A 25,885-nucleotide genomic window follows, 5' to 3' on the forward strand; every position below is an offset into this window, starting at 1 on the left:
GCCACAGCTGATCTTTACTTCTACGAGGCCGTGTGTCTAAAACCAAAGCGCAAACTCTCTGATGTCACCCCGAAGCATCGCACTCGTGAAATAGATATGGATTCCACAGCATGATTCATCTCGTATGTCAAATTTAGATACACTCCCTGAAGCTTACGACCACTCTTCGTGGTACCGGTACGTGGTGATTGCTACCACCCTCGTGGTCCGAGGTCGTTAGCAACTGTCGTGCTGTCTCGAGGTTTCCGGGAGAGAGTAAATACCCTCTCCCGGTCCTCCCACTATTCCCACTGGGGTAGTCCTAGATCCCAATGTGAAGCATGATCATAATATATGTCGGCGGGAAGACTTGGTATGGAACCCACTAGTCAGTCCACTTCTTGAGTCACCGATTATTGTCCATCTGTGCGGAATCATGAATACGAAGTCAGACGTCAGCAGGAGAAGTTTGAAAAACCTCTTGGCCTGGGCGTTGAGTTTGTGAGCACAGTGAATTTCGGGGTATCATGGTTCAGCCATATTGAAGATATATTTCTATGGGCAGGGTCGCGAAATTCCTCCGGCTCTTGGAAAGTCAAGGTGTCAAATGGGGGCGGAGGTTTCACCACCCCTGAGCCAAAATATGAAAACAATGTTTATAATATAGTTTGTTTGTGGGGGCTGCATATGCTACCAATACTATGTTTAGATCAGTAGGAATGAAAAGGGTTTTTGAAAAAATGATAGGCCAAGAAAGATTAAAAGACAAGGAATATCGAGGCAGCAATGATAGCATTGAGGAAAAGAGATTAAGAATGCATCAAACGAGTTTTGATAAGGAGAATCTTGTTTCTTCTTCAGATGAACTCAAACCAGTGAGCTCATATCTTCAGATAGAGTGCAGATCGCGCTGAAAAGGAAATGATACTTTGTGTCGTACCACTGATCCAGGTGAAAAGAAAGGAAGACAGCGAGACTGATGATACGTCAAATCTTTGTCAAACAAACAGCAGAAGATGAGGCCAAAGAGGAGTTGAAACAAACATACCGAATATTCATCTTTAATGGATCTGAATCTGGAAGGATCTTTTGCGGCTTTTGAAAGCAACGTAGTAAACTCAGATTTTTCCAAGAAATAACATAGTACTTCGTACATATGTACAAGTGTTCACGACATGATTCCTCTTTTTCGGTAGCCACGAATTTCGAACAAGTCCGGATTTGAAGTGAGGCTAATAGCCTAGCGAATAATTTCATTGGTCCAAAAAGGCCCTCCTTTTTTTGGTCAATGCTTTCGCGACCCTGGAAGTTTCATAATTGATCTACCTACGAAGTGCAGTCATTAGGAGTAGATCATTGGACCAATTCTCAAACATCAAACAGAATCATCATTGAGATCATCAACTGAATGGTACCGGTTATTCTATCATGCCCATTGACAGCGGCCAATCGAATAGAGAATCTCACCTGTAAAGAGTTTCATTTAGTTATCCATATTGTTCAAGCACTCGGCGATTACCTTTGGGCCTTTCTCCTGTTGGGCTCGATGCTACTCACTATCAGGGCATATCTTATTATGTAGGTAGTAGGTAATAGGTAGTAGGTAGTAGGTAGCTTTATATAGTTGTGGATTACACGAAAGTGTGGGTAGCTCTTGGTCGGAGGCCGAAGGAAAGATTAACCTGTTGTGAAAAGTACCTGGGTGCAGGATGTCGCCGCCACTGAAGTGATGCATGGTCTAGCCACAACCATACGGTAGTTTAGCGAGAGCTCATCGGCAGGTTCATGCTGTTGATACGATCCTACGAATCGTTCTTCTGTTCTCTCAAAGTTCCAATTGATTATTCTCACTACGACAATGGCATGTACGCAGGTATGACATAGCAGGTATTGTTAGTCTGTACGGAGTAGATGAGAACATATAGAGTCTGGGATATTCAGATGATCCTTACTTTGAACAAGACTTCCAATCTTGGAATTACTAGTAGAGATACCCAGTCGACGCTTTACTCCGTAGTATTTTTCCGAACTTTCTTTTTAAAGTTTTTTCCCTCTGGCACTGACAGCTAAAATTCCCAAGGCTCTCTAATTTATGATGCCATTTTCGGGAGCCACGCCTCCCCCAACCATTCGCGCGCACAAGCTATTTTGACCAACCGACTTTGGGACGTTTCATATCTCTCTAGGTAAAAGATAATCAGCGACTATCAAACGCCGTGAGTCTTTGTCAGAACCAATTGAAAGTTGAAGATCGGGGTCATCTCCAGGACGACCAAATCGTTGAGACAGTGCGACCATTTGAAGAGAGGAGGCAAAGAGGCAAAGAGGCAAAGAGGCAAATGATTTATTTCGACAAATAAGATTTATGAAAGTATTCAAACTTTTATATTGATCTGACTACAGCTACCTACCGGTTGCATGAAAATTTGTTGCCAGCGCATAAGGTAGAAATCTGGTAGGATATACTGTATGTGCATGTACAGTCTTTGGGACCGCTATGTCTTTCCTTGTTTTTCTCTTGAGATGGGGATCAACGCACATACATACAGATGGACAGATGGACAAATAGACAAATAGACAGATAGACAGACGGTACTAAAATTCCTCCAACACTGGATCATCCCTCATTCATCCGTTTATTAATCCAAAGCGTGGGGAAAAGTTGTGATTATTATGATACTTAGAAATATTGATAATGATGATGAAGCCACCCTCTCTACCCTCAGAGGCTCAGAGGCTCAGACCCTATCCATCTCCAGACCTCTGACCTGAAGCTCTCTCTCTCTCTCTCTCTCTCTCTCTTGGAGTCTCTTGAGTCTTCACCTCGTACTCAGGAACCGAGAGCCAAATCCTAACCCCACCTCACACATGATCTAGATGAATCGGTTTTGTTTTCCGGAGAAACATTTTGGGAGTCATCCTACATGTTTGCCGAGTAGAAGCATCGTATCCCTAGTAGCTTCCGACGCATTCTGACCAATATGGAAAGTTGGATTGTGTTGATATGCTTTCTCCATCAGCTGCAGCGATCTAGAATGATTTTAGTTGCAGCGTCCAAAGTAGAAGTGCAGATAGCAGCAGCATAGCACTCTCGACTCGCACATAGGCTGACTATGGAGTGCTAGTAAAGGCAAGTTGTAAGCAAAACTAACAGCTATTGACGAAGTGTATCTCTCTCCCTCTCTCTCTCTCTCTCTACCCAGCACTCAGCATCATGGAAGTTTTCTCTCTGGGAAAAGGCTGGAAAGATGCATAATCATTCCACCCTTGACCATATTGAGTTAATCTTATGATTACGCCTTTTCCTCTCTTTGCCTTAGCATGCACATATTTGCTTAATCCTTGTTCCCTTCATCTTCATCCCAAGACGAATCAGAATTGATCTGACCATCCTCCCTCCTCGCCTCTTTTCCCTTTTTCCCTTTTTCCCTTTGGATCCACCCATACAAAACATAGCGTGATAGCTTACTTTGGCAACCGCGTCCATGATTTGTCTCAGAAAATACCTGATGCCTTGATAAAAACTTCGTATATCGTTGGATTCGTGGATTCGTGGATGCGTGGTGAAGCCAGTCGTCGCTCCCTTCATTCAGCGTCGAACCTTGAATCAGACCTTACTTGCATCGAGGTATTAAGCAGAGACCCAAGAACACGGTCGGCCATGATTCATTAATAAAAGCGTGATCTACCCTACCTATAATACCGATCTAGTATCCAGCCGGTTGAATTGTACCATTTGCAATTATTAAATCTCCATCTATTTCTATTTCTATTTCTATTTGTATTCCACTTCCACTTCCATCTCCATTCTTCCTTCCATTTGAATTTATTATTCTATATTCGATTTATTGTCTTGCTCGTTTATCAGTGAGAAATACCGACCGACCTACCCACTCCATACCATACCCTCAACGTCTTCCCTGGGTTACCCTCTGAGCCTCTCCACTCCCACTTCCAAACTTATTACTCTAACTCACCACAACAATCCACCTCGGACTGACCCAATCCTCAATCCCTAATCCCTAATCCCTAATCCCTAATCCCTAATCCCTAATCCCACTCACATGGGTACACTCGCACGTACTTGTATTGCTCAACCCCCCGGTGCCTCCAGTACCTCCCGTACCTCCAGTGCCTCCAGTGCCTCCACCTCCTTCCTCTCAGTGTCTGTTCTTCAAATTCTATCCCACCCATCTCCACAATCCACGTATCTTCGATAGAGCTTTACCAGGTGTTTATATCTATAAACTCTTATTAAAATAGATCCTGGAAGATCTATATCGACCATACAAGAAGATCGACGTATCTTGCAACACAATCATTGAGCAATTGAGCTTTCATTCGCATATACATAAAGCACCCACTACCTACACCTACCTATCCAAAAAGAAGAAAATAAGAAGTCGTCCCAAACCACTTCAATTCACTCCAACCTATCGACACTCCCTCTGAAGCATTTGATCTTCGAATCTTTCAAACAAACAACTGCCATCTCATCTTTATATTCATTCGTCGGACCTCAGATCTCTCGACTTGTTTTCGCAAATAATCATCTCGCCAAGTTTATTCACTGTTACTTACTACCCATTCGCTCCTGCTTTTCCAAATCGATTTCGCATATTTAATCAACAACCTTCATGCCCATTGAATGACATCCACGCAATGGCAATGCTAGCTTCAAAGAATCCCTTTCCCGCTTCGCTGGGCCCCTCCTCATCTTCCTTTTCTTCTAATTCACAAACAGCCACTACTCAATCGAGTAGAAGAGCGCCCGCCATGTTGGCCTCAAATCAAACATTCGCGAGCCCGACAGAATCCGAGTTTTCAGACGTTGATGGTCCAGAGTCTGCGAAAAGATGGGACGAGGATCAAGTTGGCGACTGGCTAAGGAGCATCAACTGCGACGACTACGAGAAGTTATTCAAGAGAAACAATATCAATGGCGAGAATCTTTTGGAGATGGACAAGGCAGTACTTCAGGAAATGGGTATTGAAAAGATAGGAGATCGCGTTCGTTTATTCTTGGGCATCAAGAAGCTCAGGACGAAGGCGTATGCCAACCAGAAGAAAAGAAATAGGGTAAGTATTCGTTTGCTTCCCACTGTCGCGGATCGATATTGACCATTCAATCACAGGATTCTTTCGCGACGTTGGATACTTTTGAACACACTCCATCTTCCTCTGGCTCTCCTCGCCCCACAAACTCTGGGAGTCGAAACATGGCTACATCTACCAATAAGAGATTCTCAAGGCAGTTTGATACATTCAACACCGCGACAGCGATCCCCGAGAACGTTAGCAAAGCAGTTTCGCGACCCGTCTCACCTTTAACAAACTCTGAAGCTCGACCTGTACGACAACAACAAAGATATGGTGTCATGAGCCCCGCAGAACAAATGAAGCGAGACCAAAACCAGGGATACTTTAATGGTTCAAGCAACATTAGCATACCAGGCAGCGCTGCAACTGTTTCCGGAAGACGTCCCACCACTCCATCTGATCCCACACAACCACAGATAGCTCGGCTAGCTACTGGCCATACTCGAGCCAATCCCAGCATCGACGGCTCACTTATGGCTTCATTGCCAACAAACCAAGATGTCATCAGAGTGATATCTTCTAAAGGTGTCACAAAGGTGGTCAAGGTTGCAGATTGTAGCTCTTGTGACGAGGTGATGCGATTGACTCTGAGAAAATTTGGCTACCGTGAGGATCATGATCGGAACTACTGTTTCTGGGTTCTTGCTGGTGTTGATCCGGACCCTAGCCAATGCCGTCGATTGCCAGAAGCTGAACTTTGGCGTATCATCAAAGATCAAAAGAGGGCAGAAAGAAACCGACTCATCCTGCGAAAGATACACGCAGGTGAACCTGGCGACGACGAGCTACAGCGAGCCGCTAGCATCGCGTTGGAGGAGGCTACAACGACTCACAGTCGCGCCATTGAAACATCTGATAACAAGCGCAGTCAACTCAAAGTCCAGAAAATGCTCGGAGAAACCTGGAATGACAATCTTCAGCATCCACTGTCACCCGCCTCGTTTCAATCCACTGGATCCAACTTGTCCATTACCGAGAGAGAACGTAATGTGTATAACGCGGCTAAGGATCTCGAAAGGCCATTGCCAGCCGACATGAGGGAGAGCTCAAGACAAAAGGCGAGCAAGAAAGGTGGCGGTCTACGCCACTTCTTTGGACAAAGGCCTCCAAGTGAATTGATCACATCAGATTTGACGACATACTTCCCCGACCATCCGCGTGAAGAGATTGATCGTACTGCCAGACTTTCACTGCGGAGATCCACTCGTCTAAGTAAGGTCAACAGTCGTTTGAGCGTTGCTAGTAATCTGAGCTTTGCTTCGAGCGTAGCGGATGCACCTCCAATGCCAACAATTGCCGACACTTGGCTCATGGGAAATAGTCAATTGGCAAAAATCAGACCATTGGACCTTTCGAGGGCAACCAGTAGTCGATTTAGAGATTCGGTGGCTTCTTCATTACTTGACATCGTTCAAGAAGAATCGCCAACCGAGCCAAATCGCAAATCTTACGTCTCATTTGCGACTGACAGCGGATCTGACACTACCAATGTTAATGTAACTACTGACGATTCAAGTAGCGTGAGAGATAGCTACTTTGAAGATGGCAGCACAGAAGCTGGAGATTCTCTGAAAGAAATTACCCAAGCTCTGAATAATGATGGAGAGGAATTAGATGAGGAACTAGAGAGTTTCTTACAGGGCGACTCTTGGGATGACAGTAAATGGATGAAGGGTGCACTCATTGGTCAAGGTTCCTTTGGTAGTGTTTTCCTGGCTTTGCATGCTGTCACTGGTGAACTTCTTGCGGTCAAGCAAGTCGAGACACCTTCGCCAAGCACAGACAGTAAAAACGATGCTCGCAAAAAGAGTATGATTGATGCTTTGAAGCGCGAAATCAGTTTCCTGCGTGATCTCCAGCACCCCAACATCGTCCAGTACCTTGGAGCAAGCTCATCTGATAACCATCTCAACATTTTCCTAGAATATGTCCCTGGTGGGTCTGTCCAAACCATGCTTAACTCCTATGGCGCATTGGGAGAGCCTTTAATTCGAAGTTTTGTGCGACAAATTGTTACTGGCTTGGCTTATCTCCACGGTAAAGATATTATTCACAGAGATATCAAGGGGGCAAACATCCTTGTTGACAACAAGGGTGGAATCAAAATCTCTGATTTTGGAATCTCGAAAAAGATTGAAGCATCAAATCTTCTTAATGGGCCTGGCAACAACAAGAACCGACCTTCTCTACAAGGTTCTGTCTTTTGGATGGCACCTGAGGTCGTCAAACAAACCGCCTATACACGCAAAGCTGATATTTGGTCACTCGGCTGCCTTGTCATTGAAATGATGACAGGTACTCACCCATTCCCTGATTGCTCTCAACTGCAGGCTATTTTCAAGATTGGTGGTGCACGAATCAGCCCTACAGTACCAGATGAGGCTAGCTCCGATGCAAAGATCTTTTTGGCTTCAACTTTTGAAGTTGAACATACTAAACGACCAAGTGCTGACGAGCTGCTACTCAGCCCATTTCTGAACCCAATCACTTGATTATGTTATTGAAGAATCTTGTGTGGCACCTGTATTATGTTAGTATATGCTTCAAATGCATTGCAAGCGCTGGACATTGCATCGTATTGGAGTTTCTACTTTCAGCATATTCATTTTCTTGTACACTTTTTTCACCTTTTTTCTTTTCTTTTTTTGATGTCGTAACGAAATACGATACCCAACGCTTCCTATGGATTTAGGCATAATAAGGGTACATAACATAGACGCACGGATGACGGGAGGAATGAACTGTGACATCACTGGTTGATCTCTTCTTTTGGTGGCAAGCAGGTACATTTTAGGAGGGAAAAATGAAGGTGGACATTATGACACAATGTATCCAAAAGGGGTGAAATGGAAAGATGGAAGATACGTATGAAAAAGTTGCGGGATTTCAAAGTGTACAAATATAGGGTAGTAACCGATATGATCATCATGATTCAAAATTATACAGAAACATACGTTTTAAATGTACTTGATCTGTTATTTCAATGTGAGTTGTAGTCATGAAGTCTTGCATTCTAGACAAGCTATGAAGATGTAGGTTAATTCATTTTAACTTTTAGAACCCATCTATGTAAACTATGTTCCTATCTCATCTCTCTATTTGAACTTTTCAAATCCTTCAGCACATCGCCGCCATCGCCACCATCATCATCACCATCATCACCATCATCACCATCATCACCATCATCACCGTCGCCATCGTCAGAAGCCGTCTCCCTCCTCACGAGCGGGAATGTAAACCCGCATCACATCTCGTACATACGATGGAGGAAATCCCTTGGAAAGGGCATCCCGAATCCCGCGATTCATACGCGTGACGTATTCTGGATTGGGGGCCGAGGGGGTAATGCGCTGGGTATCGACGTAGGTTAGTGCGCGGATTTGGAGGGGTGGAGGTTGTTGAGAGGTGGTGGGGGAGAGAGGAATTTGAGATGCTGTAGAGGGAGAAGAGGGAGGAGTAGATGAAAGAGGTAATGGGAATGAAAATGGGAATGCTAATGCTGATCTAGCACTCGAAACCCCAGACTCAGAACCGAAACCGGAACCGGAACTGGAACCGGAACTGGAACCGCTAGGAAATAAAGACAGCAATGACGATATAGCGAGCGTATCAAGTGTTGGCGAAGTGGATAGGAGGGTGATTGGAAGATATGCTTTTGTGTATGCGAAGGGGACCCCTTCGTTTATGTCGAGGGCGCGTTCGTCGCGACGGGAAAGCGTGTAGAGGAGTCCGTAGACGGTGTTTGATGGGAGGTTGGTGGCTGTTTCTTTGATGGAGGGGTGATGATGGGTTCCGTCTTTAATATCTTCTCCGGACTGAGACTTCGACTGAGAGTTAGACTGAGAGTGAGAGTGAGAGTGAGATTCAAACTCCCCGCAAAAAACAACATTAGCATAGCCCCTCTGATTCACAATCCATCGATAGTTTTGCAAGACACCCATGCCTATGTATGTGGAATCTGGACAACGGGTTTGCATCTGAGTGAGAGAGAGGTTGGAGCCGTAGGCGAAGTAGAGGGTTTGTGGTGAGGGGGCGGACATCTTTTGTTGGGTTGGGTTTGGTTTGTTTTGTTTGTAGAGGGTGATGTTGAAGAGAAGTACAAGAAGAGTAAGTTTAGCCAAATCCAAAATTGAAGGAGGTTGAAAATCGCCTTGAAATCGAATCTAATTTCGAATTTCGAATCTCAAGCTCGATTAAAAACTGCCCGTATCAATCGATTTATATATCCCCTATCAAAGCAAAACATAAGTACTATATCCTTCCATCAAGCTATCAAAACACCCTAGCACTCGCACTCTGAGCTTCTATTTCCTTTATTCCATGCTATGCTATTCAATTTGTCTCTATTCGATACTGTCAATGCCGATTATTCACATAATCGATAATCGATAATCCACTGCTATCTATTCAATATGGTGATAGTGATGGTAGTGATAGTAGTGAATTTTCGGTATAATGACGGACTGATTGATTAGTTCATCAGAGAAAGAAAGAAAGAAAGAAAGAAAGAAAGAAAGAAGTAAAGAAAAAATTTGAAGAAAAAGAGAGAAGACTTCTCTCCTTGACTTTTATTTTCCATTCATCCACTTATTCATTCTTCATCATATTACATCGCATCGTATTGCGATTTTCAGAAGTATAGAAATGACAAAAAGATGGACAAAACATAATGAGACAAAGGAACGAAGAAATCGCTTCTATTCCTATTACTCAAAAAATAGCTTCTCAATACTTATACATCGAATTCAATCCTATAATTCTTCAATTCAACTTAATAAATCCTCTATAATGATTATATTCATTCAAAACATTCAAAACTTAAACCATATATCTACCTACCTAGGTACTCATTCAAACCAATCTACCACATAAATTCGTATATTCATTCCAACTCCATCTCTCCATCTCTCCATCTCTCCAACATACCACGACGCACTATACACACTAACCACATAAAAACCCTTCCCAATCCAAACCAGCGCAGACTTATCAAGAAATAATAATTACCTGCCTCTACATACTCCGTACCTAAGCGAAACAAGAGGCAGAAGTTGAGTACCATCCAGAAGGACTTTGATCATTCGAATCTCGCTTCATTATTGTATTAGATAACTAACTAACTATAGTTCTTACCGTTTACATAAAGAAGGCTCAAGTTTGCGTATGATCTTTTCATAAGCTAGCATTTGACTTGAAATGAATATATAATTCAAGTAAGAAGTTCTTTGAAAGAGGACTCAATTCCCGCCTCTTATTTCGCTTGCGTAGAGCCTGCCTGACCTCTACCCCCTCTACCTAGGTAGGTATTTAGGTATCTAAAAATAAACATATACTGTGATGTGAATAAATTAAATTCACCATAAAATGCAAGAGTACCGAGTGAAGATGAAGTAGAAGTCTGTAATTGATTTCGATCTAGGTATTTTCAATTCATTACTCTACTAATAATGCTCAGTTGGTATATCCACCACCCATCCATCCAACCATCCATCCACCCACCCATCCATCCCACAATCCATCCCCCTTCATAACATATCAACAAACTTCCAAACACAAACAATCCTCACCAATCGCTCAGCCATATGTGCAAAAGCACTCACTCACTCTATTCAAATCAACATCTCAAATCTCAAATCTCAAATATCTTTCCTGACGCCCTATCAAACCCCCCAATCTCCAACGCCTATCCACAAAAGATGCCAGCATAAATACTCCCAAAACACTCTTTCCCCTCCCTCCCTGCCTTTACCTGTATCTTAATATAATCAAGTTCACCCAATTCAATGATTGTATCCCTCGCCAACCATCCCAATCCGTCCATTTCTCAATATACAGTTATGCAAGCGACTGCACTTCCCGACTAGCCTTCCATTAATCCAACCATGAGACAAAAGTATAAAGTAATCCCTATCCCTATAACGAGCCGTATAGCTGTATTCTATGCTACGCGCGCTTGCAAGTATGCAGTCACTTTTTTGCTTTTAGTGCGACTAAAGTAGTAAACCAATTCCGTAACTCCTTCCCAAATGCAACGCGACTTAGGGCAAGCAAAGATCGCACAAAAAATCCATGTGCAAAGTACTAAATCTGAATTCAAAGAATCAAGATTCCATTTCAAACAACCCATTGTCCAACTCAAACATCTTCTCATTACCCAACGGACCCAAATCAGGCAGTAAACCACCATCCTTACTGCGTTTGTAAGAAATACGTTTGGGTTTCAGTTGAGTAGTATCTTCTCTTTCCTCCAATCCAAACATATTTTCACTGTCCAAAGAAGGTAAATCAGGTAATAGACCTCCATCCTTACTGCGTTTGTAATGTATACGTTTGAATTGAATATTCTCCTTTTCATCCATGGGCCTCTCGTTTTCCATTTCCATAGGATTAAGTACCTCGGCTAATGGCGTCATGCCAGAAAATCGATCATTTGTGATTTCGACTGGATTTCCCAGTTCGATCTTAGGAGTCGTGTTGCTTAAAACTTGTTCTAAAATCCCTCGGTCACTCATCGCAGTTGTAGGACGCATGGCATATTCGCCTATAACCTCAATAGGGTCGTATCCCTCCACGCCCATAGCGATGTTTCGGTTTCTTTCCAAGAACATGGATAATCTCCCAATCTCCGTATTCCACTTCTCGGCCAAGACTTTTACCACTTGATCAACATCTTGAGGTGTCAATTCTTGTTTTATTGGCTTCTCAACCCCAACTCCAAAGGTTTTCAATGTTCGCTTTACGGAACTCTTTACGTGGTGGTTTTCGCGGCCCGAAGAGCTCGTAGCGCGGCGTGTATCCCTCATACTGGCACTCATTCGTTTCATAGCGATATCTTGATCGTCTTGCATATATGGAACTTCAAGAACAGTGTGGTTTTTTGCAATAGCATTGACGAGTATGGTGAATCCTTGAAGATTGATATCGTTGTGTTCACAAAAGATATGCGTCAGACCCCTGTTCTCTTCCAAAACAGAGGAGAGGGTATTCGCTCCTTCCAGACCTAGATTCTGGTACTCTATACGAAGAGATTTCAAAGTATTATTCTTTTTGAGACCGGTCAATGCCTGATTTAAGCCAATTCCGAATCGAGTAACCTCTAGATGTGCCTGTTCTCCAGAGATATCCAAGTCCTCAAGTGTGGTGTTCTCAGCAAAAACTCTCTGCATGGTTTCACATGTCTCCGGACTTGCATCATATGGAAGGGAAGCTTTTGAAATATCCAGGACCTGAATCGTAGTATTGGTGCGCAGAGCTTCTAGTAATCGCTTGAAGTAATCCTCTTTTGTAAATTCAATCATCCGAACCACGAGTTTGGTGGGAGTGAAGTTTTCTTGAATAGCTTTCACAAAATCACTTATCCCCTTCTCAAGTCGGTTGGCACTTACGTGAAGCTCCAAGTCACGAGGTTGACCAGCGACTCGAGTCATGGCTCTCATGAGAAGAGCAACATGCGATCCGCTCAAATTGCACTGATCCATCTGTAAAGTGCGAAGTTGATTTGACATATTACTTGTAAGATAGGCAGAAATTGTGTCCAAAGTTTGATCATTTACCTGTCAAGTCAGCAAGAAGTCCCAAAATAAGGGTAGCACACTTACAGGAATTCCATTCAAAATCAACTCCTCCAATCTCCAAGAGAGCATAACTTCAGGAACAAAAAGTGGTTGATCACCAGATGTACGAGTGATCATGGAAAGGTCGAGCTTGCGAACGTGCGAGAAACGACTCATGGATACTTGAAATCTTTCAAGAAGAATTCTCCCGGGGTTGTTAGATATATTGATACACTCTAGTGTTTGGTTTTGTCGCTCCAAATGAGTCAAAAGTTGCATTATCCCTCGATCACTAAGTCCACAGCGCGAGCACTCGATCGCCCTAATCTCAGCTTTTGGATTATTCAACGCAGGAATCATCGCATCGAGATCTGTTTCTCCCAACTCGATCCCGTTAAGAACAATCCAATTAACATTGGTCAATTGTGCGCGGCACAATGGCATCAATGCTGCAGTAATTTCACAACCCGGATCTTTCTGTAGAACACCCCCTTCATCATCAAAAGTATCTCGCGGTCTTCTTCTGGGAAGGGCATTACTGAAATCTACCTTTCGAAGCTGCAGTGACTTCAGAGCAAGTGCTTGAACTTCTTGGTATAATAGTGATCCATCCTGTGGCTTCATGGTGAAGTAGGTATCTATCGCGATTCCAACTCGAGTAGTCCAAGCTACATGATCTATGCCGTAGGAATCCACAATACCATGCATACAGTGAAGATCAATATCTGCAAAAGAAATTGAGCGAAAAGATTCGTTATATCGTAAAGACCTAAAAATAGCAAGCAGTTCGTAAATCGTATATTTAGCCGTCATGGCAGGAGGGTAGAGACGAAATTCTGGAGCATCCTCAACATTCCAATCAACTGCATATTTTATGTTCACGGGATTACACTAGGTATGTCAGCCAGGTAGATTTCGCAAGCACACAAGCCATATCTTACATTGTAGGCCATGCAGTAAGCAACCAAGGTTCTATCAAAACACCCATACTCCTCTTCTTCGTGAACTAGAGGAATATCGCCAGACTCCAATAGACGCATGGGCCCGTTGAACGTGAAGTTATAGTCCAGCCATGTTGGTTTGAGATATTGTATGGCTTGAAAAATGACCACAGCAATATCATGCGTGGCTGAAGCTGCTAACTCGAGCATCTTAGCTTGTTGAAGTGGTGTTCTATGCTTGAATTAGTCTCTACCTCTGCGTTTGCAAATATGACGAAGATGCACAATCACTGGATATAAGGGCTATCTAGATGAATGCAGGCGTCTAAACCTGATTCTTATGACGGCACCAAGCGAACATAGAAATAATCTCAGGCATAATGAGCTGCAATTGCCATGCTGGGACAGACAATGGCACTCGCAACCGTCAAATGTCACATCTGGGTTTTCCGTACCACGCGACGAGCTCTGCACAGGAGGGCGAACATGGAAGCACATTAGGAGATCTAAACTAACCTGAAAGCGAGCTCAAATCGATCATCAGAATACTGCACGTTCATTGCAACTAGGGATACAAGGCCGTACGAGTTTCGACTTGACTTTGGATGAAAAAGGGCACCGGAAGGCAGGCTAAAATCGGGTAGGGGTATCAGATGCAATCGATTTATACCAATAACCATATAGAACACTGAAGATCCAAGTTTTTGAAGGTCGTCCGATGAGGAGCGCGCGCTCTTTGCTAATGGAGCTCGTTTGACAACCCTAAATACCTGAAAATGGTTCGAATCGTAATCGTCAACTCCCTCCAAGGTCTGAACAAGGTATCGGACAACTCGTTCGGGGTATGGCTCCGGCATCATAAGTCTGGCTTTCTGCGCAGCCGCTCTGATCGAAGTGGACCACAGATCTGCATCCTTTGGGTCATGTAACATAAGCTGAATGGATCCTACTCCATGGTATTCTTCGTCTAAAAATACGACCTCAGTTGTAAAAAATGGTCGCCCATCCTCCATCTTGTAGACTGTAACAACCTGACCCAGAGGAATTCTATTTTCGCCTTCCGTTGATGTATGCGAAGCTTGAGACTGTACTTCTTGTAGCGACCCTATTGATGCAGTGGATGACTGGCGATGAGATTGACGCAAGTGCGCCGGTTGTATATTTGGAAACGCCTCTATCGCTCGCGCCATGCTCTTGAAGCGTGTCAAGTGTGTATCCGTCAGGACAAGATATTCCTTTTTCTTTCTAAACATCGAAGTCGTCGTCTGAACTTCGCCATGGTGAAGTATCGAAACGGCACTACTCGCATTGAGAATCCCCGCCGCAAGATAGTGATACTCCTCTTCAGGAGATTCAGGAGTTGTGCCTGTAAGCTCCTTATCCTCATCCACATCGGTCATAGACCTTCTCCCCAAGGAACCGAATAAGGAAGTTGGTCTGCCTTTTTGTAGCGTACGAGGTCGCAGTTTTGGTGAATGGGCTTCGGCTTTCGTAGGACTATGGCTTGTATTTTCTGTATCGATGTACATTGAAGGTGTCAGACTGCCGAATATCGAACTTCTTTTCCCCAGCTTCTTCTTATCCTTCTGTTCATTGTCGCCCGTGCTGCCATTGTTGATGTCGGTATTAATGTGCGCGAGATTTGAAAATGATGCTCTGGAAAGGAGACTTAAACTCTTTCGCCTAGATCCTTTGGGCGCCATCTCATAACTTTTCTGTCGACGGGAAAATCTCTTGCTAAGCTGGACTGCAAAGCCAAATATGAATGATTAGGTTCTTCAGGAACATTCATGCGGCAGACGTTGAGGGTTTTAATGTATATGAAGTGTAGTATGAAATTTCACCGGATTAAGCTACGATAGCTGCAAATGTATCGAGGTATGGTGGACGAGCATCTGATGAATCCGGAATTGCGAATTAAAGAAGATCTGAAAGTGAAACAAAATACACAATTGAAGAGAATGTATGGAATAGGAAGATGAAAAGTGTAAACAAAAACGAAAAAGCTAGAAAAAAGGTGTGCTGTTTGCAGAGAATTAATTAAAGTTAAGGAAGTTAAGGACCAGAAATTGAGCTTAAAATGAATTAATTGATCGACTATTATAGAATTATTATATTATGTATTATGTACCGACCGATGGGTATGTATGGATTGGATGATAACGGGCAACCAGCGAAAAATGGCGAATTGGCTCGCCCTCGTTCGATTTTGGTGGGGAGGAGAATGGCGTTGGGTGCGGGTTGATAAAATGATGGGGATGATTTATAATTTGGGGAGTTCCGAATTATCAAATTATCAATTATAGATTATAGACTGAGACTATAGATGGATGGTAAGCAAAGCAAAGCAAAGATGGGAAATTCACGAATCCGAAAGGAATCGGGAGGTAGGTAGGTAGGTAGGTAGTAGGTAGGTAAGTAGTAGGCAGCTAGAGATATATAGATAGGTAAACAAATCAATTGTCCCCCCTAGGTACCTAGTATTCCCTCCTTGACGAGCAAGTGGACGTGATCATAACAAGATTCTCTCTTCCTGTATGTATTCTCCTGTATGTATTCTCCTGTATGATATTGTATGGTCGGGTCATACAGTAAGAAATACCTACCCAGGCACCCAGGTATCCTGGTACTGTAGATAAGGTAAAGTGAGTACTAATTATCTAGGAGTACTATTGAGAACCCTTTCCAACATTCCCTTGGCAAACAAGACGTCTTGTGGTTCGGTGTTTGAGTGTATGGTCGGTATACTCGAGAGTAATGTGATATACCTACCTATCTATGGTTGTAGCTGCTACCGGTTGTGGGTTGTGGCTATGGCTATGCATATGGTTATGGTTATGGTTATGGTCATGGTCCCGGTGATGCTTCTGGCATGACATTTCGATATGTTCACCGATATGTGCACCTCCCTACGAATACTCGTACGTGCAAAGTAAAAGGGTGAAAAGGGACGGATGCAATGCTTGTAACGCAGTGTTGTGTTGTATTGTGTTGTCTTGTGCTTTGGCTGTTATTGCGGGAGCGGGACATCCAACCCTGTTTACTAGGTAATGGCTAGGTAATTCCCTAGTACAGGTATTTAATTAGCACAGAGAATGTTGCACCTGTCTATAATGCATGCAGAGCAGAGGCTATGATGTATCCATGCCATGTTTTGGGGTTTTGGGAAATAGCTGACCCCGTCTGTCTGTCCCGATGCATCGATTTTGTGCTTGTTTTCATGGTACGGTACGGAGTGCTCACTCTCACTGTGTGCAGTATGTATCTACCCTCCTGTTCATAAACTACCATGCATTTGTCTGCGAGCATCTTCATTTTCATCCTCGAAATCACAAAATGCATTCCGAATACCTAGTATCTTTACGAGTAATCTTCCTAGGTATGCTATACTCCGCAATCAATCTCGAATCAACAACAGGAGATAATCCCCCGGGGCCGTCTGAACGATCTGGTTGGCGATGAGCAATATCTTCATAAATGACCATGTTAAAGAGGCGCCAACATAAACTGGGTCACACAATGCTATTACCGTATTCTCCAGCTGTCTTACGGTATGATCGTCGCTCACCTATCGTATCAAAATCGAAAGATACTAATGCCTATAATGTCCTAATCCAAATTTGTGCGTCGGATGATTCGATCTCTTCAAAACTTAGATTCTGTATGCGGAGTAAACGCTCTTCATTATCTCCAATCTCTTCATTTAGGGTTTGATGGTCTAATGACTTCTCAGACTTGAATACTCAGAATGTAGAAAAGAACATGTTTTGGTGTTTTGGTGTTGGACTGATTTCATCAATCGCGTGCTAGTATTGAGGCTTTCCCGAAATACGAGCCATCTTGGTTGCTCTGCATCACATCCTACACTCATCCATTCGTATCCAGACTAGCATTGATGCTGCGGGTGGTTCTGATTTTGTGAATCGTGTCAGAGGATCTCAGGGCCTGATATTCCCTGCAGCTTCATCTCAATGATCGTATTGTACACAGCGTATGCTGTACAGTGCTTTTCGGTACCTTACTGTAGTGTCAGGGACGAAAGGGATGATCTTGATTTCATCTCATCTTTTCAAAACAGCTACCAAGTTATATTCCCAACATCAAATTTCATCAGATCTGCAGAACCCTACGAAAGTGGCTTGTTTTACCTACTCAAACATCGGAGAATATTCGAGAGAGATTAAATCCTCCGGGATGTGTTCACTGTTCAGCCTTGTTGTCCATTATTACCCAATTACTAGCTATCACCAGTGTCAAGGGGTCCAACAACCGCAGACCCCTTGACAGCATATCCACCTTCCTTTCCTTCAATCCACACTTCGTATTTGTTGCTTTTGTCGGCATTCTTCCCCACACAGACTCTTACTTCTTCATTTGCGTAAAGTGGAGCCAAGTTTCTGTAATTGAACCTTTTTACTATCTCACCAGGCTGAAGTTGTGATCGCAAGACGGAGAACATGAGAACCAATGAAAGGGGTCCATGAAGGAGTAGGTTCCTATATCCTTCAGACTCCCGGCAGTATTGGGGATCCAGATGTATCGCGTGAGCATTAAATGTAAGGGCCGAAAATCTAAATAAAAGGGATTGTGTAGGTGTTATTCGCACATCAAAGTCTGGTTTACGCGTGGCTATAAGCTTGGTTAATGGGACGAAAAAATTCTTGGACGACAGTGTGGAAGTAGCTTACGCCTCAAGATCTTTGGAAGCCTAGCGCAATCCTCTTTGGCAGTAGTTGTATCTTTCTCCCGCATGAAGACGATATTCCGTGTCTCCACTAAGGATGCTTGTCCGATGTTGTCGTTGTTATCGACGTGGTGACGTTGTAGTGATTGCTGATCGGCCTTGTAATTTCGATCACTTACAGAGCACTTTCCCGAAGCGATTGCGCTGCTCTTTGCATCTGAATTCATCCGCAGTTCGTCTCCGGTATCAGCGAGGCCAACCCGTCTCTCAATGTTTACATACACTTTCTCGTCGCCTTCACGCCCTTTGACCGAAACGTCCACAATTCGTTCTATACAAGCAGCTCGCATGTTACCAAGACGGAGTTGCTTTGCACTCGTAGTATTGAAAACTAGAGACCCACCAGCCCACATGCGGCGCACAAATGGCGGCCCTGGGGACTGTAGAGGATCTGTGCCATCTGGAAGTAGAGCACTGTGAGGAATTTGCGGAGAGAAATAGACTAGATGATGCGACTGGGGAAGAAGTACTGCATCACTACACTCTTGTCCGAGTGTACTAGTGTACGGAAGGGTGAGGTCTTGGACTTTGAAATTAGCAGGGTAGCATGTAGACGGAAGGAAGTCCGCCAGTGATATATTTAAAAGATGAGAAGGAGTTGGCGATAGATAATCATATATAATGTTGGGCTTGCGTGATGTAAGTTCCTCGTGAAGAGTTGACTGTGTGGAAGATTTTCGAGTATGCGCAGGTAGTATCAAGGAGCGAGGGATGGTACGAAGACCATACGATCGAAAATAAAAGAAATTGAAGAACCTCATGCCAGGGTTTATGCAGAAAACATCTGCGAGGATATCATAAATTCGTCATCATGAACTGTGACGGGTAGAGGAAGTAGTACACAAAAGAAGATTCCGAAGATCTAAACGACGTGAAAAGTCCCGCGACCTGAATGCCAAGAAAAGCGACATCCTTATCGATAAGAATCCGATAAAGGCGGATGTCTGTCTAAATTTCCTTCGATATAGTCATACCATAAATACCATGCCATTGTTACTCCATTATAACTTCTTTTGTCTATCCACAAGTTCATCTTCCCAGCTCCCAAGCCAATGCCAATCCTGTGTGTACTTGTCAAGGCTAGTCAATGCCCCAGCTACTTTTCCCTCTGGATCACTCAGCTTACTTCCCTCAAACTCAACGAAGAAAATGTATTGGAAAGGAACTATTTTCGTTGGGCGACTGTTAATACTTGTCAAATTGACTTGGTATCTCCTGAAGCAATCCAGTACATCTGCGAGTGCACCCGGTGTTCTATGATCAATGGTGAAAGTAACCATCGACTTAGCGGCAACACCATCCTTTGTGGCAGATGTATCTACACCTTTGCGCAAAATGAGGAATCTGGTAGTGTTATCCTCACGATCCTCAATTCCTTTTGCCAGAATATCTAATTTGTGGATATCCGCTGCGAGCGAGCTAGTAATGGCTGCACTTGTGCCAGTCTTGTCTGCTTTAACGATTTCGGCTGCCTTGCTTGTGGAACTGACGTCCAGTCTCTCGACCCCCTTCAAGTATGTTCCTAGAAATGCCTCGCATTGGCCGTATGCTTGTGGATGGGTGTAAATACGTTGAATGTGATTGAGACTAGATAGCGGCGTTGTCTTTGGCTTGACAGGAGAGGGAGTGGATGTAGTCGGAGTATAAGTGCCAGACATTACTGGAGAATCTGCCGTCGAAACATAACCTAACAGGCAGTGACTAACATCGAGATAGGCTTCGCCGCATATTGTGACATCTTTATATAAGGAATGGCGATCTGCGAGGAGTTCTAGGGTAAAGATCACAGCCCCATTTGTAGAATTTTCAAAAGGTACAACACCTAACTCTGCTTTGCCCGATTGAACAGCCTCGAAAACATCTATATGCCATCAGTAACATGTAAGCGATGGCTTGAAGATCGCAGTACCTGGTATTCCAATGGCTGGTTGGTACTCGTATTTCTCCTTATCGAAGCGTCCAAGAGCGGCCTGGGGGTGACAGTCATCTGTTAGTCCTATTGGAATTGCATGTTGCTCAGAATGTCGACAATTGAAGGGCGATGGACACTGAATTAAACGAAGATAAAATACCTGATGAGTATAAGAAGAGATGGGCCCAAGGAAAGAGATAGCTGGTATGCTAGATGAGTCGATTTTGGACTGCATTGTTTAGCTTGTCTTCACTCCTCCTCAGTGTTGACGTGGTTCGATGGTTCGGAAAAGACGAATATAATTCCGGTGTTAAATAATAATCGGGTTCACTGCATCTCGGGAAGACTCGCGTATCACTCATATGGTCGAATCGTTTGTAGAAGAAAGTTGTGGTCACTCGTGAGAAAGTAACGGAAATCTTTGATATTTATTTTGCTACTGATGCCGGCTCACCTCGCTACTGTAAACATGAGAAGAACCCCCACCTTGTCACGATTTCCGCGGAAGGTATTGCTAGATCCTTCGGATCCGGTCATCATTCAAGAAGTGTCAATCAAGGAGATATGGGTCTTTTGTGTATGGGATCGTGTACTGGCTTCTGTCATCATGAGAATTGGGGTAAATTCAAGAATATTCGGGAATTTCACAGACATATAACCTCAAATGAGAAACGCAGTATGAAGCATTGAACTTAAGTATAGAAGCTATCTGATATTTGAGTCCGGGTAACTTGATCTATCCATGGCTGATCTATCGATATTGAACTTCAGATAATCTTCTATACACTTTAATAGCAAGCAATTCTGCCAAAACGCAATCTTTCCTCGACCTTAACACACATGAGAAACATCAGGGGTTTGCCTAGTTTTCACGGAATCTTATATTCTGCACAAAATTGTCAGTAAAGGTGCAGAAGGGACAACAATAGATCACATGCCTGAAATATGGTTTCTCCGACTTACGAAGCCGTCATGACGGACCGGAGAGGGCTAGGACGGGCATTCCGTATGTTCCCTCTTAGTCCCAAGCCAGCTGGGGGAGCCGGCTGCGCTAGGGTCGTCTGTTGCACGGCACGAGGGCGGTGTGACAGAATTTGGCTTGACGGTTCGACTGGAGTTGGCTCCTCGCCCGATGCGAGGGCATCAAACTGTCAATCTAGATATCATATTAGTCTCTGAAGCCATTTTTGTCCATGAACGCTTGTAACATACCGTCGTAGTAGTCATCATCGTCATCAACTTCGGCCAACTGTTCAAAATTGACCTTGTAGCGCAAGAGGCCACCAATACCACCAAAACCCTTAACGAATTGGTTACCCTCACTGGATCTGTCAGAGACAAACTCCAATGTTGTTCCGAAATCTCTGTACTTCTCGGCGATCCATTCCAAGAAGGATTCTGAGGAAACGACTTCCATTTCTTGGCCAGTCTCCTTGTCCATGAATTGTTCTCGGTTTGAGGCCTCGGATTGCTTAGTAGTATGGAGAATTGTTTGGACGCCATTGCTATCCTTCAACACCCAACGGTTGATCTCGAGATTCTCAAAAACGATCAGAACCTCAACAGCACCTAGTTCCAGAGCCTTCAAAGTATCCTCAACACCATAACAAACGCGTCCTGTGTCTTGACTGATCTCCTCGAAGTATTTTCCAATGAGCTTCTTCTCTTGAATGAATTTGACATTGCTAAGTGTCTCGGCCGAAAGCTCAATAGCCTGATTGAATCCGTTCTCACCACCATAAGAAACATCGACAACCTTAATAACCTTTGTGGCCAAACGGTTGTCAAACAAATCGGACTGGTTAAGATCGTTCTTGAAGTCGGCAGAACCAGCCAAGATAATACCAGCTACGTTGACTTTATCTGCTGTAATGAAATTCTGTACAGCTAATTCGGCAACCTTTCTGACGTAGTTATGACGCTTTTCCTCACGAAGACGCGCGAAACGAAGAGCAGATTGTCCACCACGACCGTGCTTCTTTGGTAAATCGACAGAAAATTTGTGAACAACGTCTCTGGTGTTTCCACTCAATGTACCGAAGAGGGCTCCATTTCCGTCCATAATGATGAAGCCGAACTTCTGGTCAGACTCCAACAATTCAGCAAGAGCTTCCGTGTGGAATTTGTTGTCGCAAAGGTAGAGAGATGTGTTGATGGGCTTGAAGGGCTCGAAATCGATGTTGACCTTTCTTTCCTTTCCTTCTGATGTCAAAATTTCACCACAGTAAACGACCAAACCATTGGGCGGGACTTTGTTATACAACTTCAGTCTTTGTTGGGTAGACGTGATAGCAGAAAGAACGGATTGTCGATTCACACGAGACTTAATGTTCGATGCGGTACCCTATATCCAAGTTCGAGTCAGTATATAATAGGCAGGTATCAAGAAAAAGCGGTAACATACGTATTCTTCTGCCAACATCTTCGCCGCGCGGGAAACTTGATCCTTTGGCGCTGCATAATATGTTAGAGAGTATGGAAATGATATGTCGACGTGACTTCTTACGAATGATAAGAGAAATCATGGAGGTTCCATTTCCACGCGCAGCTTCGAGGCGCTTGATCAATTTTTTCACCTTCCATATCTCGATGTTCTTCTCGGCCTCATTTGCCTGAGCGTCACTCATATTGACGGATAATGAGACAAAACCACTTAGACAATTTGACCTTTATGAATGATTTGACCTGTAAGTGGTTGCACAAGATCCGTTGACTGTGCAGTTTACAGTTGTCAAGATATTATCTATTCGTCTTGTCTTTGTCGAATTTGTGACGTGGGCTTAGTGTGTGGGTGGTGGTTAGAAGAAATTTAGTGTGCTAGTAAAGGTTAGGCGAGGGGTCGGGAACTTTCGAAATAATGACAGGAAAAATAATACTGTAAGTAAGATCTTACAATGTAGGAAGTAAGAACGTCACTGGAATGAATTTGAGTGGAGAAAATTTTACATTCTCTCATAAATAATCACATGACGAGATATCAATTTACATGCAAATGCACACATCTCAATATATCAGTGTATGATACCTACATTCTAACCCATGGTCAATGGCCATGGTGATGGTGATGGTTATGCCGACAATACGATATACGACAGCTTCTTCAATGAATGCTTTTGCGATTGCTACGCCATATAAATCGGTATTTGGAGGCGATGGTAGCCGTCCACGATACAACACTGCTAGCTGTATAGAACCTTTCGAGCAGATGTCTCTCTTAAGTAATGGCCGTCCATGACATCCTCCCGCCAGCAGTGTATGACTCTTCATTCCATCTCACTCTATTGCAAAGCTACGGTCGTTTCTTCTTTGCGTTCTCCCAAGGCATTGCGGTATCTCAAGTCGCCATCTCAAGTCTTGGAGTACAGATCTTACATATCCTGTTCAAAATAATCCAGTCATACAACTTGTACAAGACCAAGCCTCAGTCTTTCTTTGGACGCTGTTGTCACCTTACTCTTTCTTGTTTGCATTTTCTGGAATAATGAGTCATGAAGGAAGCTCTCTCCAACCCAAAGAAGCTCCTGTCTGCCTTATGGCTGGATTCTTGCACTTTACCATCTTGATAGTCCAAGTGAAAATCTGTCAGTAAATACCAATTCTATTTCTATTTCTTGGATGAACCAACAGTGGGTCAAATTGAATCCTTAATTGGAACTGTTCAATGTTCGGAAAATTATAATAAGTTTCTGCTGAGTAGGTGAATGCAACCTCAAGTTTTCTTGATTAATTATTAACTTAATTCCAAGAACGTCTTCCAACACCAGCCTATTATTGCTGGGTCCAGCCCAAGCCATTGAGGACTATTCATCCCAGTGTTCAATTTTCTTTATCGGAGACAGGTCCGAATATCTAGCTCGGTCTGCGAGGTCATATAAGATCTTACATTTCAGTAGATTTACTCGAGCTTGGAAGTGAAGGATGTTTCCGCGTTTCTAGCAACAATGAGCTTTGAAGCTAAAGCCTTATTCTTCGAGTTCAACAATCATCTCTTTTCAAGCTTCATATGGTTTTCACGGGAACTTGCGAAACTTTCATTATGTGTTACATAGGTATCTCATGGTTGCCATTTCATCATATATTTTCCACGTGGTTCGAACAGCAACCATAGCAGAGAAAGATCTCGAACAGCTTTCCGTGCCTATGCTTGGTTTCTTTGTTCTATCTCCAGCTCCAACTCCATGTCTTTAGGACTGAGTTTGCGGGAAGTCCCGAATCTTCATCTTTGAACAGCCTATCCACATGGATAGAATTTTGTCATGAAGTCATTAAGATACTGGCGTGTCACAGCTAAATCAGATCTATTTCATTTGGGAGTGCTGCTCAAACAGTGAGCTGATGTCAGCGAGATATTCAAAATGTTAGATATAATCGACTTTTGAGTGAGAAGATTGTTTCAATAATAAGAGGTATCGCTATGTTCAATTGCTAAGCATGTAAAATACATGAATTTCGATTTTGAATTTTTATATTGAATTCCACCATTCAAAGAAAGTACAGAAGTTCTTGTGGTCCCACTATTAGATACTTGACAATTGATATAACCCCCCTAGCTTTGCGCCATCATATATGCGGCCATTGCCACTACAAAACTTCTGGCAGTCCAGTTTCGGCGTATTTCTTGATATCCTTTGGATCAATTGATCGATTGAGTATGTAAAACTATGTCTATGCCGAGTTATTATCTCGTATCTGTATTTTATTTCTACGTGGGATTTTTACCGACAGCCTCATGCTAGACCCTCCTACCCATTCATTATCCTCCTGAATACACGCCGGACATTTTCCTGACTTGTTGGTAATTGAGAGCTTTGGGTCTTTTTGCCAGTTCTTGCAAGTCTCCAATGGTCCTTTGGGATTCAGAGAGCATCTTAGTGTTTGCGGGTCGACATCCCCGCACTCGTACTGAATCCACAACTTATCGCCGCACATGTAGAATGGTATGGTTTAGTTTGGCGTCAGTACCTGCGTATCTGGTAGAGTTTATTTCATGCCAAACGTTTGGTGACGCGAACCTCCTGACAAGATTGATCTCTGAGCGAGTGCTTGGAGTCAAATTTTGAATTTGTGTTCCAGATAGGATCCAGAGTATTTGTGTTTGTTCATATCTTTACAAAACATCTGATTTAGGGGAAACCTTTCTAAATAAATATTGTACTGCTCTACCAATATCAAGAATCTGAAAGAGTTTCCATGGCATCCACCACGGAATCTGCCGGCAGATTCATGCGGGGCATACTACACACAATTTTACTAAATGACGATTGATTTATGGCGACAAGAAATCATAGAGGTAGAACAGAGACTTTGTTCAAAGTTTCTCGAGATCTGTCGATTTAGAACTATTGATTCTTCGTCTTGGCGCTTTGCCGAGATATACTCCACGTCGCAATTTTTGGTATCGAACGAAAAGATAGAGATTGGCTTTCTCCCTGCCAAGTGGTGAATGTGAAATTTCAATGTCTGAAACCATATTCTGTTTGAAGTAAACCCAACGATACTGTAGCTTAATTCTTCTATTCTAATGCAGTGGTTGAAAAGCTTTTATTTTCGACTGCAATCTAAACGTTGAGATACTCCCTAGCAGGGCTCAAAGAACTATATTCGTTTCGCTGCCTCGAGGTTCCAGGTGGTTTCCGTCGCAACACTCTCGAAGCAC

The 25,885-nt window shown here is 43.3% G+C and overlaps 6 protein-coding genes across 6 annotated transcripts; 1 reads left to right on the forward strand and 5 right to left on the reverse strand.

Annotated features, from left to right (window-relative positions):
- The first annotated feature begins 3,985 nt into the window (after positions 1-3,985).
- Positions 3,986-8,009, forward strand: EAF01_004802 (uncharacterized protein). The gene is made up of 2 exons (XM_038913056.1): positions 3,986-5,058; positions 5,115-8,009. Exons 1-2 carry the CDS (start codon positions 4,642-4,644, stop codon positions 7,569-7,571), a joined length of 2,874 nt encoding a protein of 957 aa, XP_038771142.1. The 5' UTR covers positions 3,986-4,641; the 3' UTR covers positions 7,572-8,009.
- Positions 8,010-8,279: 270 nt separating this feature from the next.
- Positions 8,280-9,119, reverse strand: EAF01_004803 (uncharacterized protein; the record flags this gene model as incomplete). The annotated part of the gene is made up of 1 exon (XM_038913057.1): positions 8,280-9,119. One exon carries the CDS (start codon positions 9,117-9,119, stop codon positions 8,280-8,282), a length of 840 nt encoding a protein of 279 aa, XP_038771143.1.
- A 2,061-nt stretch (positions 9,120-11,180) lies between these two features.
- EAF01_004804 (uncharacterized protein) lies at positions 11,181-15,276 on the reverse strand (the record flags this gene model as incomplete). The annotated part of the gene is made up of 4 exons (XM_038913058.1): positions 11,181-12,632; positions 12,678-13,523; positions 13,574-13,805; positions 14,090-15,276. 4 exons carry the CDS (start codon positions 15,274-15,276, stop codon positions 11,181-11,183), a joined length of 3,717 nt encoding a protein of 1,238 aa, XP_038771144.1.
- A 1,799-nt stretch (positions 15,277-17,075) lies between these two features.
- On the reverse strand, positions 17,076-19,078 carry EAF01_004805 (uncharacterized protein; the record flags this gene model as incomplete). The annotated part of the gene is made up of 2 exons (XM_038913059.1): positions 17,076-18,202; positions 18,262-19,078. 2 exons carry the CDS (start codon positions 19,076-19,078, stop codon positions 17,811-17,813), a joined length of 1,209 nt encoding a protein of 402 aa, XP_038771145.1. The 3' UTR covers positions 17,076-17,810.
- Positions 19,079-19,318: 240 nt separating this feature from the next.
- On the reverse strand, positions 19,319-20,464 carry EAF01_004806 (uncharacterized protein; the record flags this gene model as incomplete). Its single annotated transcript, XM_038913060.1, has 3 exons — positions 19,319-20,178; positions 20,227-20,287; positions 20,390-20,464. The coding sequence occupies 3 exons, from the start codon at positions 20,462-20,464 to the stop codon at positions 19,319-19,321; spliced, it is 996 nt and encodes a 331-aa protein (XP_038771146.1).
- Positions 20,465-21,380: 916 nt separating this feature from the next.
- Positions 21,381-22,856, reverse strand: EAF01_004807 (uncharacterized protein; the record flags this gene model as incomplete). The annotated part of the gene is made up of 4 exons (XM_038913061.1): positions 21,381-21,385; positions 21,442-22,573; positions 22,634-22,683; positions 22,736-22,856. 4 exons carry the CDS (start codon positions 22,854-22,856, stop codon positions 21,381-21,383), a joined length of 1,308 nt encoding a protein of 435 aa, XP_038771147.1.
- Positions 22,857-25,885: the final 3,029 nt, after the last annotated feature.

The sequence above is a fragment of the Botrytis porri genome, assembly GCF_014898465.1.
Source record: "Botrytis porri strain MUCL 3234 chromosome Unknown BPOR_006, whole genome shotgun sequence".
NCBI classification, from domain to species: Eukaryota; Fungi; Ascomycota; class Leotiomycetes; order Helotiales; family Sclerotiniaceae; genus Botrytis; species Botrytis porri.